At 47.4% G+C, this 16,553-nt stretch overlaps 1 protein-coding gene across 1 annotated transcript in view; it reads left to right on the plus strand.

The window, feature by feature from the left end:
• The window catches only part of LOC137433507 (uncharacterized), a 76,328-nt gene that overhangs the window by 40,299 nt on the left and 19,476 nt on the right, over window positions 1-16,553 (plus strand). Inside the window, exon 12 of the mRNA XM_078771636.1 lies at window positions 148-196. Within this exon, the coding sequence (XP_078627762.1) occupies window positions 148-196 (49 nt within the window). The remainder of the gene's footprint in view (window positions 1-147; window positions 197-16,553) is intronic.

Here is a 16,553-nt window from a genome sequence, read left to right on the forward strand (position 1 = left end):
TCTTGGCTCCTGAGGCCGTGCATCTCTGTGTGAGAGTTACAATCTTGTGGTTTTGGTAATGGGGTGACCTAACCTGATTCCAGCTTATTGAAGGAATTTGTATAATTTTCTCTTTCTGTTTTCTGCTTTTATTTTTATTTTTTACAGATGTTGCATGAAGCACGCATAATGAAGAAGCTTCATCACTACAACATTGGTAAGTATGGATTTCACTCAAACTTATTGAAGTTTGATTGCAATATAATATATTTATATTATAATAATATGAATGCTTAGAATGAAATGCACCTCTTAATATCAATTTCATTGACTTCAAGAATGAATTTGATCATGTTTATATAGCAGGCCTGTGGAAAATACTAAGATCTTATGGAATTACACAGAAGATGATCACTCCAACAAGCAAATTCTATAACCACTTTGCATACATTGTCATCCTGAACACCTCTTTATCACAGTGGTTCCCGGTAGAGTCTGGAGTTCACCAAGGTTGTATTATATCTCCTATCCACTTTCTGATTACAATCGACTGGATCATGAGGAATACCACATCATATAGACCTCGAGGCATCCAGTGGACCCTTTCCACCCAACCTGAAGATCTAGACTTTGCTGACGATTTTGCTGTTTTGTCATCAAGGGACACACATTTGCATGGACAATCTGACAGGCTAGCTATCCAGAAGAAGGACAGATCTTAATGTCCATACCACCAAGACAAAGGTGATGAACAGCAACACCGTACCTCCTGCATCCATTACTGTAAATGGAGAAGCCCGGGAGACTGTAGATGAGTTTACATACCGAGGCAGTCTAATCGGTAAAGACAATGGAGCCAAGAAAGACATCAAGTAAGAATCCGCAAAGCTTGTAATGCAATCGCTCAACTCTATTCTATTTGGAAGTCGAAGGAGTACAGCTTTTTTTTTTCTTTTTTTTTTGTATACAGAGTCGAGGCTCGTGAAAGAGCTAACATTTATCAAAGAAACAAATCAAACAAACAAGCAAACAAAGTATATAAAAAGGGGAGCGGTCGACAAGATGGGGAGAGAAGGGGAGGAAGCACACAAACACAACATTTGAGAGCAGGCACATCAGGAGATGTGTGGGAGGGAGAGGGCCTGGGGGGAGACAGGATAGGTATAAAACGCAAGGACACCAAGGACTTCCAGGAAAGAAGACAAAAGTCACCTCAAAAAAGTGAATTTGGGGTGAAATTAGCGGGGGTAGAAAAGATCAAGGTTTTGGATTGGGGAAGATAAGAGATGGTGGTGAACAGCCATTTTAAAGACCTGGAGGGAGGAGTGGGATTGAAGAGAGTGAGGGAGTTTGTTCCAGAGACGGGAGAAAAGAGGAATGAAGGAGTGAAGGTGAGCAGAGAGTTGATTTTGGCAGTTTAACCATAAGAGGGTTTGCTGGCAGATCTTGTGCGACCTGTAGGAATATTTGGGGGACAGAGCCGAGAGAGAGCAGGGGGAGCAAGGCCGGAGAGGAGTCAGTAGAAGACGAAAAGACCACCAACCTGCCTGCGGTGACTAAGTGAAAGGCCCTCGGAGATAGCGTCATCGCGGGAGATTCCAATGATTCTGAACGCTTTGGTTTCAACAGCGTGAAGACAAGCTAGGTGTGAGGCAGGAGCACCAGCCCAGAGGGGAGAGCAGTATTCCATTGAGCTGCAGATGAAAGCCTTGTATGTGGTGAGGAGCTCAGGTGTGCCAAGGAAGGACTTCGCACGACGGAGGATGCCCAGTCGGCGACTGGCTTTGGAGGCCAGCTTGGAAATGTGGTTTTCCCAGGAAAGATCATGGCAGATAGTGAGACCCAAAAGCTTGAGTGACAGAACTTCTTGGAGAGGATTATTCAGAAAGAAGATGGGAGGGTTGTCCAGTTGGTCTTTTCGGAGAGGCATCGTAAGAGTGTGAGATTTGTCAGGATTGAAAGACATGTTCCACTTGTTTGCCCAGTCTGTGATTTTGTCCAGGTCTGCAGAGAGTGAGGAGGCTGCAGACTGCCGATCTGAGGGATGAGGAATGGAGCGGCAGAGAGTGGAGTTATCAGCAAAGAGATAGAGGATTTCCAAGAGAGTCAGAGAGATCATTGGTGAAGACCAGAAAAAGCACACGGCCCAGAACACTGCCTTGGGGAACTCCAGCCTGAACAGGAAGAGGAGATGAGAGAAACCCATTCAGGGCCACACGTTGACTACGCCGAGAGAGGAAGTCCACCAGCCATGCGTGGAGATTTCCATGGATACCAAAGGAGGAGAGTTTGGTGAGCAGAGCGGGGTGCTAGACCGTATCGAAGGCATGTGATATGTCGAGGGAGACAGCTCTAATTTCCTGTTTGGCATTGAGGACCTCCATCCATTGTTGAGACAGCAGAAGCAGCATGTCCAGAGTAGAGTGACCTGGTCTGAAACCAAATTGATGATCAGAGATCAAGCCATTGGAGAAGAGGAAAGACTTCATATCCGAAGCAATGATGGATTCCATGACTTTGCTGATAATTGGGAGAAGGCTGATTGGTCTGTAGTTGCTAAGATCTGTTTTTGCACCTTTTTTGTGCAAAGCGGTGATGTTGGCTGATTTCCAAGCAGATGGCAGTTGACCTTGAGCAAAAGAGAGGGTGAAGAGAACAGAGAGAGGGAGTGAAAGAGCGGAAGAACAGGATTTTAGGACCCGTGGGCTGATGCCGTCAGGTCCAGTTGCAGAATCGGATTCGAGGGTTGACAGAAACTTTTCCATCTTGTCAGGAGGAAAGGACACAGAGTCCAGGAGCAGCTGGGTACGACTGGGTACGGTGGGTACAGAGAGGGATGGGTTTGGGACACAAGATTTGGAGGCAAACACAGAGTTGAGGCATTCAGCTTTTTCACGTGTGGAGTCAGCTGTGTAGCCGTTTGAGATAAGGGAGGGGATGGAGGGGGAACAAACACCAGAAACAGATTTCACCAGACGCCACCAGGATTTGGAAGAGGGAGACAGATAAGAGAGTTCGGTCTTGAGAACGGAGAGATATTGTTTCCTGGCTCTCCTGAGGGTGGACACACACTTGTTTCAGGCTTTGTGAAAGGAAATGAGATTTTCTTCCGTTGGATTTGCTTTCCAGGAGACGAAGGCAAGTTGTTTCTGATCAACAGCCTCACCACAAGATTCCGTGTACCATGGATGGGAGGAAGGGTATGACAACTGAAGACGAGATGGGATAAATCTGTGCATGAGAGAGAGCAATTTACTTTGGAAGAATTCCCAGGATGAGTTGATGTCAGAGGTGGTAGAGATGGAAGACCAGTCCAGATGATTGATGGCTGCTTGAAGAACTTGCCAGTTGGCCTGAGTGAAATGCCAGACTTGTCGACGCTGAGCAGGCTCCCGGAGAATGGTCAGAGAGATGTCCACTTTAACAAGCACATGATCAGATGAGCCGATTGGAGCAGAAGAAGAGCAGCAGACATTTTCAGGGAAGTTAGTCATAACCAAGTCCAGAAGAGAAGATGTTCCATTGACTGAGATCCGGGTCGGGAAATTGACAGATTGTGTCAGTCCCAGTGAGTCGCAGAAGTCCTTTGCTGAGGAGCCATGCCTGGTGAGAGAGGTACCCACACCCAGCCAACTGGCATGGTGACAATTGAAATCACCACATATGAGGAAGAGAGAGTTGGGATGAGTAGACAGAAGTTGGTCCATATTATCAGACAGCGAGATGTAGATGGAGTCATCACTGTTTGGTGGACGGTACAACACACATATGAACAAGAGGTGGGAGCGAAGGGGAAGCCGTAGCCAGAGGTATTCCTGGGGGTGAGGTGGAGAGAGTGCAGTGCAGGGCGAGTGAGAAAGAGAGTTTTTGATAAAGATAGCAACCCCACCTCCAGGACGAGGCTCAGGTCTATCATACCGGAGGAGGGAGTAACCCGGGAGAGATACTAAGGATTCAGAGACATCATGAAGGAGGAAAGTTTCTGTTAAGCAGATCATGTCTGGTTTGACAGAAGCGACTTGTATGGAGAGATCAGTTGAGTTTGAACGAAGGCCCCGGATGTTTGAGGTCCATACCGATAATGAAGAGGAAGGGGGAGCATCGGATACAGAACAGGGGGGAGGAGGGGTAGGGTAGGATGTGGAAGAGGTGGAAGAGGTAGGGAGAGCTGTTGAAGGTGTGTCAGATTTCAGAATAGCTCGGAGAAAGGGAAGGATGGGGCGGACAAAAGGTTTGATGGTGATTGGGTGAGGCACAATGAGGTGTTATTTGAGGAGGGGGAAGATCGAGGCAGAAGTTTGGGGGAGATGGAGGTGAGAGTTGGAAGGGGGAAGAAGCGGGGAGGACGCTTTGAGGAGGAGGAGTGAGAGGGGGGAAATTGAGAAGAAATGAGGGTGGGGAGATTTGAAGGGGAGGGGCGAGGGGGGAGTTTAGGAGGGGAGGGGCGAGGGGGAGGGGTGAGGGGTGAGGGGGGAGTCTAGGAGGGGAGGGGCGAGGGGAAGTCTTGGAGGGGAGGGGTGTAGGGGGAGTTTAGGAGAGAAGGGGCAAGGGGGGAGATTTGAAAGGGATGGGTGATGGGGAGGATTAGGAGAGGAGTGGCAAGGGGGATGATTTGGAGGGGAGGGGTGATGGGGAAGATTTGGATGGGAGGGGTTATGGGGAAGATTTGGAGGGGAGGGGTGAGATTGGATTTTAGAAAGTGTACAATTAATGGGAAACGAACATTTATTGCAAAATGAGTTTCTTGTGATCTTCGAGTCAAAAATACGTTTAAGGACGCTGGAGGGAGGATGGAGTGCAGGAGAGTTTAGGGAATGTAGAAAAGAGGCACTGAAAGAGATGGAATTTTTTTTTGGGATGGATAGATTTGGTGAGCAAGTCGAAACAAGCAGCCTTTTAAAGAAGAAGAAAAAGGTGTTATAATATACGACGGAATACAGAACTTGAGGGGAAAGTGTAAACATTTTAAGGTTTATAACAGTGAAAACTATCTGGGGAAATGGGGGAGAAACACGTGGTCGAAGAACGAACAAACGAACGAATAAGAACGAATAAACGAATGAGAACAAAGAATAAGAACAGAGAAGGAAATGTTTTTTTGTTTTGTTTTTTTTAGTTGATTTTTAAACAAGGAAGTAGGCTATGGGGTGAAAAGACTGGGAAAACAGAGAATGAAAGTTATTGGAGCACAAACGACGGACCGCTGAGAGGAAAACAAAGCCTCAAGGTTGGACACTGTACAAGGCCTCAAAAGACATGACACGAATTAACACGATTTTCTATACAGGTATGAAAGATTTGCACCGAAAATCTTCCTCGGGACACACGATACGTACAACACCATTAAATAAATACAGTTAGAACGAAAATACAAATGGGAACAATTACTTAACTTCGATTTCGATGGAGAGCGTAGACAGCTGCGAATAAACGAAACCTCGCCGGCAAGACCGGAAGCGGAAGCGACGTGACGCAGCCTGAAGACAAATATAAGACTTTATAACAGCATATGTCAAGTCTGTTCTTCTGTATAGCTCTGAGTACTGGCGGGTAATTAAGTCAGATGTAGGCAAGGTGGAATCTTTCCACAATGGATGCCTTGGAAAATCTGCCGCATCTTCTGGCAAAATAAGATATCCAACAAAGACTTGCATGAAAAAACCGGTTGCCACTGCATTGCCCTTGAAATTCAGTGTCGCCGCCTCCAATGGCTTGGCTCCATGCTTCGAATGTCCCCTGACCAAATCCCCAATGTTGCTTTCGGATGGATAGTGCTAGGAAGGAGGGAACCAGGCAGGCCAAAAACAACTTGGCGTTTGACGATGGTAACTGATCTGGAGGAGTTGGGTCCATCATGGTGTGAGGCACAGAATGTAGCTCAGGATCGAGATAAATGACAAAAGCTTGTAACAGCCTTAAGTCCCATTGGGATGAAGACTATAAGTCAGTAATGATATAATGTAATGTGATATATTTGAGTGTAATATAAGTTTGAGTGGATGGTTAGATGGAGGTGCTGTGTAATTGACATGTCTATGAGGTAAAGTGTTTGTCACTTAATATATTATTATATAAAGTAATGTATGATTTAAGTTATTCGTATGTGGTAATACTTTCAATGAAAGTAATAATTAAATAAGATTGAATAAGGATTCTCCATTGCTGTGTTGATTGACTGTTTGGACACAACTTAGAGGATGTTGGTAATCTGTTGATTTGGACCTGCGGCCAGGGTTGTGGATCTGTTGTTTGGAGAGGTTCTGGCTGAAAGGATCAAAACCTCGATGAAAATCGGTGCCCAGCTGATGATCCGGGCAGTTGGAAAATCAGTCGATAGCTTATAAGTTAAGGTTATAACTTTAACATCATACATTTTCCAAGCACTTACATGCACATAATATATCTGTATGTTTGTAGATTGCATTTTTATGTATATGTTTATGTATATGTATATGTATGTGTTTTTAATCACAGTATATATATATATATATATATATATATATATATATATATATATATATATATATATATATACACATAGTAGAGGAAACGAAAGTGAAAAAGTGGCTTAGAAATTGATTTGAAAATCATTTTATGTTGGAGACAGGCATCCAGTGGGAAGAGTTAGGGCATGGGGTGGTGCATTGGGAAAGGGTGGATGCCAGCTGAGATTTTCCCGAAAAGGGTCATTTTTAACCCTTTTTTTGCTAAATCAGTATTTCCGAAGTGTTGAAAAAGAGAAGAGATATTTGTAACAATATCCCATTTATTTGCCCAGCCATTTTACTCTACATGGGGTTTTTATACATCATTTTGTTGCTGATGATATTGCCTACAAAATGCATCTCAGTATTTTAAAAAATATATATAATTAAGGGGTTACCATGGTTACAGTGGGGGTCAAAGGTCAACCTATGGCAAAAATATATAATTTTCTCACACTTTATAATAGATAGGCAAAATGCCATATAAAACTAAATTTACTGGTTCTAATTGCTTTTATTTATCAATCCTCACATAGAAGAGCAGTTTTTAGTGAGGGAAGATTGATGTAATACCCCTCTGGGCAATTAGTGAAGGGTGAAAATTAACCTTTTCTTCAAAAATACATAGAAATTGTGGAAAAAAACCTCTGTTTTGTATTTACCGGTACATGGAATTGTTAAGTGTGATGTTATAGCATACAGTATGCATTGGAAAATGTCTCCAAACCACCATGGTCAAGATTCCTAGTATTGTTTGAGACTCAATCAAAGAAGAAGTCCTCAAAGCTGCTGAAACAGGAGCATCCCTAGTTGAAACATTTGTCTCCACTCGCCTTATTGAGAAGTCAACAGACTTTCATGCTGCATTATCTAGGAACAAAACACCATCAATAAGCAGGATGTACAAAGTAAGCATTCAACCAAGTGGAGTTGGCAAACAGAAAGAGATCAAAGCTGACAGGAATCTAATCCAAAGACTGTTTGTGGCAGCACAGGGAGGGAGAGATGTGGACCTGAATAACATCCTGAGGCATGAGCTTTCATCAGTCCCACGTGCACTAGCAGACACCAATGGGAAACTCCATTCTACTGACAAGTCCCAGCTTCAAGAAATGCTGACCAAGGACATAGAAGTGTCAAAAAACCTTCCCAAGAATACAGCAAAAACCTGCTTGATCATTGACGGCCCTGCACTGATACAAGCAATTGGCAAGCCTGAGAAATCAGAGACTTTTGGAGATCTGAGCAATGTATTCTGTACCAGTGTCTTAAACCGCTTTGGTCCCATGTACTTCAGGGTTGATGTTATGTTCGATCGGTATCAGGAGGTCTCCATCAAGTCTGGCACAAGGGAAAAAAGAGCCGGCAAAACCCGCCCAATCAGACGTGTCATCAGTTCAAAGGACGTGAAGCTCCCCTCCAACTTCAACTCATTCCTCAGCCTCTCTGCCAACAAGGCTGACTTGGCAGCATTTCTTTCCGGATCTCTCATAGAGATGGCGGAGAAGGAGCTACAGCCAACATATTAATTAGTTGTTGCCGGTGGGTTTGAGGATTTGATGAGGGTATGGATTTCTACCGGCAGGAGCACCAACTCCATGAACGCAAACCATGAAGAGGCGGACACCAGGATCATCCTGCATGCCAGGGATGCGACACTACAGGGCTACCAGAGATGTGTCCTTCAATGCCGAGACACAGATGTCCTGGTTGTGGCACTGGGCCTGCGAGATCACCTATCTCCAGAGGTGTGGTTCAGTTCAGGATTGAAATCCAAACGTCCCTTCATCCCCAACCATCAGATCTCACGACCAGAAGACCAAATTCAGACAATTATTGCATTCCATGCACTAACAGGTTGTGACACAGTCAGCCAGTTCGCCGGTATAGGGAAGAAGACTGCGTTGAAAGTGTTCACTGAAGAGTCAGCATGCCTCCAGAAGATGGGGTCTAAAAACATCAGTGACCAATTGATCCAAGACGCTGAGAAGTTTGTGTGCAAACTGTACCTAAAAACCACCCCTCTTACGGCAATTGATCAAGTTCGCCGAGAAATGTTCCTTCAAGGAAAGCGTTCGCTTGATGCTCTTCCCCCCTCCAAGGATGCACTGGAAATGCATATTCGTCGAGCAAACTACCAATGCCTTGTCTGGAAGGAGTCACTAAGCCCAGTGCAAGATCTGCCTGATCCAACAACCAGTGGATGGAAGAATGATAGTAGTGGAAACCTCGTTCCCAATTTGATGACCCTGAGCCCTCTTCCAAAAGCTTGCAAGGAGCTTGTGAGCTGCTTTTGCACATCTGGTTGTGGAAAAAGATGCGGCTGTTTCCGTGCAGGACAAAAGACCTGCATTAGTGCTTGCACTTGTAGGGGATCATGCACCAATTCACAGGATGATGATGAAGATGTGTAGGTAGTCGGAGCCCCGGTTCAAACTATGTTATCCGTGGGTTGTTGGCAAACAGAATAAAGTCTCAAACAATACTAGGAATCTTGACCATGGTGGTTTGGAGACATTTTCCAATGCATACTGTATGCTATAACATCACACTTAACAATTCCATGTACCGGTAAATACAAAACAGAGGTTATTTTCACAATTTCTATGTATTTTTGAAGAAAAGGTTAATTTTCACCCTTCACTAATTGCCCAGAGGGGTATTACATCAATCTTCCCTCACTAAAAACTGCTCTTCTATGTGAGGATTGATAAATAAAAGCAATTAGAACCAGTAAATTTAGTTTTATATGGCATTTTGCCTATCTATTAGAAAGTGTGAGGAAATTATATATTTTTGCCTTAGGTCGACCTTTGACCCCCACTGTAACCATGGTAACCCCTTAATTATATATATATATATATATATATATATATTTTAAAGGCTGAGATGCATTTTGTAGGCAATATCAGCAACAAAATGATGTATAAAAACCCCATGTAGAGTAAAATGGCTGGGCAAATAAATGGGATATTGTTACAAACATCTCTTCTCTTTTTCAACACTTCGGAAATACTGATTTAGCAAAAAAAGGGTTAAAAATGACCCTTTTCGGGAAAATCTCAGCTGGCATCCACCCTCCCCCGATGCACCACCCCATTCCCTACCTGTTTCCAGTGGATGCCTGCTTTTAACATGAAATGATTTTCAAAATGAATTTTTCAGGCTCATTTCCTCTACTATTTATATATATATATTAGCCTGGTGTTGGGCTCGCGGCTAGGGTGCCAGCTTAGGATCCAAGGATCCTGGGTTCGAATCCTGGTCGATCACTGAATTAACGCCAGGGGGGTTGACTCAGCCTGTCATCCTTCCGAGGTTGGCTAATTGAGTACCATTTCACTGGTAATTCCCTGTGTGTCGTAAAAAGGCGACAAACAGGGTTGGCGGCAGGAAGGGCATCTGGCCGTAAAACATTGCTTCCAAAAGGGGACCAAAAAAACAACCACGGTCCCCGAAAACGGCCAACCCCCGCTTTGCGGGGAAAAATGGCCTCTAAACGGTGGTGTTTTATATATATATATTGTTACAGACGTGGCTTAGATGTTAGTTTACCGAGCGGTTTTGGTATGACCACGTCTGCACAAGTTACCGATTATACTCGACGTTGACGAAGCCGCGCCACGCTGGCTCAATAAGAAAAAGAAGACACCCGGCTGGGTTATAAAATGACGACACCAGGGATACGGTTCTCAAGACCTCCGGAGGAGATTATATTCGTTACGGAAAAGGTTAGATTACAGGGGCTAGAGGTACAACATAGAAAGACAAGCACTTAGACACAATCTTATATTAACCCCGGACAGACGACAGACAAACGGGACAACGGCTGACTCACACGGGGGTTGATGGCAGGAAAGCGGGTATCGATGGCTCCAGGTCCTCCTGGGCTCGGGGCAGGGTACAGTACGGTCCGGTCCGGTCCAAAGATGCGGGGAGGTATCGTCGCGCTGGGGGTGGCGGTGGCTTCTCTCTCCAAGCTGAGGCGCATCTCCTCGTCACATCCGGCGCGGGGCCGCGTATATCCGGCGGGGAGTGACACGCCCTCGGCTCGTTAGCGCCGCCCCAGATGGAATCGGCACGTTGCTTCTCATTGGGTGCGTGGGGGGGTTACTGGCTCCGCCCCTGACGAGGAGCTGACAGCCAGCCCCTTCGGGGTAACGCCGTGGAGCGCATGGTCATGGCGGGTAACCGAGCCGGTGTGAGGACGCACACTCCCCGCCCCTCTGTTGTTGTAGTCGTAGTTGTAGTTGTAATTGTTGTTGTAGTTGTTGTTATTGTTGTTGTTTGGGGAAGAAGATGGGAGGAGGTATGGGAAAGGTCCTAAACTCACTACTGATGCCATATAATCACATTCTGGTGCAACGAAGAGTCATAATTAATGGAAACGAGGCCTTAACTGACATAGATTAAGAATAACTAGGAAGATGTCCGAAAGTTGTCTACGTGTGGTGCGGTGGACCTGGGCACGACATTTAATGGGGGAATAAGGGGAAGGTCGGCTCTACTGATTGTTGTTTACATGCAATGGGACTAGGGAATGGGGGATTGGGGAAAGTTGGGGAGTATTGGAGAAAATAGGGGAATATTTACAAGCGGATATGGAGGCCAAATTCCATATTCGCAACATTGCACCCTTCTCTACCCTCGGGGCGTCCCGACCCGATAAATTTTTACCTACTTTAGTGTGGCACGCAATGTAGTTCCCTCTACTATTAACTCTACCCTGAGTGCGACAGTTTTACAGATATTCACAAATGAGTAAATATGTCCCCCTGCGACGTTGCACCCTTCTCCTCACAGAAACACACCCACAGGATAACCGAATCCGGAAAGAATCCTCAAACTAAACATACAGCCGGTAGGGAGCATTATTTACAAGACTACGCTGCTATTTACACTACGATCCAGGACCTGTTTTTGGAGGAACACATGCAGATGTTATGCATAGAGAGAGCGCGCTTGCCAACATCGATACACCAACCCACGAGTGCTCTGTGGCCGACGGCCTTTAATAACGTGCAGAGCACCCTTCCCGAGCATCAACAGCACCACCCCACCACCAATCGGTGCAGTCACCATTGTTCATTGGAATAAAAATAAATTCGACAACCCCTAACCCTGCAGGTGTCTCTTGCTCTTCTTGTGGTGCACTTGGTGGTGTTAACTATTAGTGGTTCACCTGTATGGCATAGGTGCCACGTTGATCCATAGGTCCATCCCCGGGTGGTGCTTGGCCGCAAACGAACTGCGGTCCATTGTGGGTGGCCACAAACATTGCGGTCCATATGGTGTATCGATCCCGGCAGCAAACAGCGAAAGTGCAGGCCCACAACTGCGCAGCCAGCACCTCTCTCTCCTCTCTCTCTACCCCAAAGCCAGATCCTCGGAGGTGGGAGACAAAAGAAGAAACAAGTGAGTAAGGTGGTAAGGGCGCAAAAGTGCACGCAATGTAAGGTGATGCACACTGGGGGCACATGGGAACCAGGTGAGACAGGTACGTTCCTATCGTACGCCCCCCCCCCCCCCCACCAGGTAACCTACATGGCCCCTCCCTTACCCCTTACTGTATCCACACAACACAACACTACCCATAAACATCTACTTTACAAATCAACAAACATCCCTACTGTCTTCCCCGTTCCTCCCATATACCAAATTCGTCTTCTCTCCCTCCTAACCAATCAAATTTGCCATTTTCAACTCTCATCAAAATTTGCCATCTCCAACTCAACATCAAAATTTGCCATCACCAATTCATCATCAGTCCCTCCTAGGGAGGGAGAGATGGAATCACCCCAATGTCTCATCCACGTCGTGATGCGTCTCACAAATCCAACAGCAATTCTCATTTCTGCAACACAAACAAAGAAAACACAGGTGTGGAGTCATCATCATCACCACAGGTAAGTGGCTGCGTATGGTGCGACAGGTTCATCAATCCTAACTATTTCCTAAATGACTTTAACAACTTTACACTACCCGGGGTCTCTCTCCGGCCAAACCATTGGCCCTCTTACACTATGGGTTCTAAAAACCAATTCCCATTGGCCAAACTGTGGTGCTTTTCAATTTGGGGTCTCACTCCCCCGATTCATCTCCCGGTGCCCTCGCACAATTTCTGGGCTGTGGCGTGTACCTCTCCCAGCGGGTCTACCCACCTGCACACCTCCACCACTGCAGTTGCCTCCGAGCTTACCTGCTCCTTACCCTAACCTAACTACCTGGGGAAGGCCCTCTCGCACTCTCCCCACTCGGTGCCCTCTCTGGCACTGGGCTACCCGGGTCCGTCCTCCGGATCCTCGGGCCCCATCCACAACTCTACCGGCTCCCAGAGCCCACCTGCGGCCTCACCTGGCCGACATCCTCACAGTGGTGGAGTGCCCAACCAACTACACACACTAACAGGCTACACGCCCAGCCATTTCCACAACACTAATGCACCCATCCACAACACCATTCTGCAACCGCACCACAAATGCCAATATCCAACCACAATTTACCTGTACCCTCTACCTAACACTTACACTACCCGCCCCGGGTATCCGTGATGGGGGTCCACTCTTCCCCCATTCACACCTTCGCACCATGCACACCACTCCGTACCACTTACTCCAACTCTCTCCACACACCTGTACTTGCACACCTGTGCTCTCACACTTGGTGCCACCTGCACCCTTCTCTCCCCAAGCGCATTCGCGCTGATCCACAACACTCACTACTCATACACTGCTCCACACACCTGTCCAGATGCACACCTGTGCAATCACACCTGTCCAGTTGCACACCTGTGCAATCACACCTGTTCAGTTGCACACCTGTGCAATCACACCTGTTCAATTCTCACACACACAGCATCATCTCAGCTAACTACGCCCTTCTGAAACTTGCGCTTCCCAGTCGTCCCTTTAAACTATTGCGCTCCCACGTCATTATCATCCACACTAATCTACCTGCGTCCCTACTACAGGTATCAGTCACTAACTAAACTTAACGTCACCTAAGGTCATCTTCTAGGGCCCTATCAATATAACCTAACCCACCCGGGCTAGTTTCCACTGCCATCAACCCCATAAACTATTGCTCCTTTGCCCCCATGGGAAGGGTGGCAGGGATGCCATCCCACCACATCGGGGGTCTCTCACTACCAATTTTGCACATCAAATTTCAACAAATTAAAAATTTGCCAATCACTGCCCATCATCTGCCAATCACTACTGCCAATCCCTTGCCAATCATCAAATTTTGTTTTTCTCTAATTTTGGGTCCAAAACACTAACCTCATCACCCAGTCGACTCACTAATACCTCTCGGTGCGCCAATCCCTGTCCAAAGCCCGGCTTCGTAAAGCCAAGCAATGGATGCTGGTTGTTTTGTGCCAGCGGCTGAATGCGTCCGGCACTCGGTGCAGGGACGGGGGCTTACCCGGGCCGAGATCCCACGCATCACCTCGGCGCGGAGCCATCCAATGTCCCGATCTCGACCTGCCGGCACGTCTCAACAAAACGTGGTCGCCATAACGACCCTTCCTATCGGGCTGCCCGCTCCCCCTAGTGGAGCACGGACGCGGCCGTTCAAAGCGAGGCCCAGCACGCACCGAGGGCCCGATTCGGCTATAAGTCGTTCTCAACTCTACCCCATCTAACGTCGATGCTTCACCTGGACGCTTACACCCCGCAGCCCGTTCCTTGCTCATACATGCAGCTGTTCCCATTCTCCTTGTACCGTTCCTTACACACCCAGGTACACCCATTCCACTCACAGCCTTGGTCACACACCTGACCACCGAACACTTTGGCACACATTCGTTGGTCGCACACCTCACCAATACACCGCTTCGCACCCCCTCCTCGGTCACCTCCTCTGTGACAATCACAGGTGTGCCCTCATTCGCACACCCAACCACGTGCCTCACCACCAATTCCAGCGTGCATTCCCACTCACGCTCTACCATTCCAGGTGTGCATCCTTCCATCCCAGGTGTACATCCTCGCTCACCTGTCACAACTAACTCACGCTCCATGTCACTCTCACTACTTTCACCTCCATTCCTGCCAGCGCACTCACCCTTACTCTTGACAGCGCACTCTTTCCTCATGCACCTGTCCGTCACACACCTTTCTCGCGCACACTCTCCCGTTACACCCTCTGTAACACTCACCACAGGTGGACACTCTTCCTTACTTCTGACAGCGCACTCTTTCCTCATGCACCTGTCCGTCACACACCTTTCTCGCGCATACTCTTGCGCACACTCTCCCGTCACACCCTCTGTAACACTCACCACACCGCGCTTCCACGTGCTTCCTCGCACACGCGCTACGACCGACTCACTCTCGCCAGCACCCTCACTCCTTGGCACGCACTTTTTCCTCACACACCCCAGAGTCGGACTTTCTCGCACACCTCCTCTTTCGCACACCAGACCTGTCGCACACTTCACCAACGGCCTCTCACGAACATCCGGGTCTATCTCGACCCCCAAGCTTATTAAATCACCTGGCGCATCATACGCACGACCATATTGGTCACCACTTACACCGGGTCCTCTTCCTCTTCGCTTCTCCTCCATCACCTGCGAATCCCTCATCCGGTTAACGAGCACATCACGATCCAAACACAGACTTTGGACCAATTCTTTTATCTCCTCTTTTATCTCTTTGTTATCCCCTCTCCGTCGCTTCTTAATTTCGCTCACCCCTTCTTCCACTTCTTCTAATTTGTGCCTCACCTCTTTTATTCCCCGGTACGTCTCCTCAAGCTCGTCCTCCAAGGCTACCTTGACCGTTTCCATGTGCGTCCTCACCTGCCGGTCCTTCGTCTCCATTACCTCTATCACCTCGTCCAACCTCGTTGTCAGTCCCTCACGTACTATCTGACATTCCCTCTTTGTCGCTACCAAGTCATCTTTTAGTTCTTTCTGTGTCGCCTTTAAACCTCCTAATACCGCAGTGTTCCTTTGAACCTGCTCCACTAACTCCGTCTGTCCCACCGTCAGCTGCTCCACCTCCTGCGTCAGGTCCTCTATGCCCCCTTGTAACTTTACAGTCCCCTTTCTCACCTCCTTCTCCATGCGCTCCTTACAGTGCCTCACCTCCTCGCGCACTCCTCCGACCTCCTCACTCACTCCTCTTCTGATCTCTTCTCCCATCACTTGCATCTCCTGCCCAGATGCCACCCTCATCTGCTCCATTTCCTCCCTGTGAGCATCCAGTTTGGCTTCTACCCCCATTCTGACCCCCTCTATCTGCTGCCCCATTTGGTTAACTTCCCTTTCCGCTTGGTCCCTCATGTCCCTCAATTTGCCTTCCATACTGTTTTCTAACCCCTCTAACCCTTTTTGCATCCCTTCCATTTGATTCTCTTGAGCGGCCATTCTGTTTTCTACCCCCGTTAACCCATGTTTTACTTCTTTTATCCCGTTGTCTAACCCCTCAAAATTTTTGTCTACCTTCTCACCAGTACCCCTCGCTTCGTCCCTCATTACCCCCATTTCGTTTCCCATTACCCCCATTTGGTTTCCCATTACCCCTAATTGGCCCTCCAATCGCTCACTCTGAGCATCCATTCGGTTCCCCATTACCCCCATCATTCTGCTTTCCATTTCTTCGCTATTCTGGGCCATAAGGGCCTTCATTTGTATGAAAAACAAGTTCAAATCCACCGGGGGCGCTGCCACGGTCGCTGGCGCCGTGATCAGCGAGGCGCCATTTTGCGCGCCCGCTTCTTCGTGCGTGACGGCGCTATTTTGCGAACCTGCCGCCCTCACTGCTTCGCTCTCCTCCTGTCCCTCATTTTGGTCCTGGATCGACCCTGCTTCACTCTCCCCTACCGGACCCCAGCTGTCTTGACCCGCCATAGCGCGACTTTCAAAATTCGGTTTTTTATTTTATTTTCGTAAAACAAATTCAAATTTCGCCGTTATAATTTCGCGCGGGAAACGCGCTCCGAATCGATTCTACTTGTTACCAATTTGGGCCTAATAAATTTAGTCCCGGGTTCGAATTCCACTCCTCGACACCAATTGTTACAGACGTGGCTTAGATGTTAGTTTACCGAGCGGTTTTGGTATGACCACGTCTGCACAAG

Source organism: Myxine glutinosa, chromosome 1 (genome assembly GCF_964187855.1).
Source record: "Myxine glutinosa chromosome 1, kmMyxGlut1.1, whole genome shotgun sequence".
NCBI lineage: Eukaryota > Metazoa > Chordata > Myxini > Myxiniformes > Myxinidae > Myxine > Myxine glutinosa.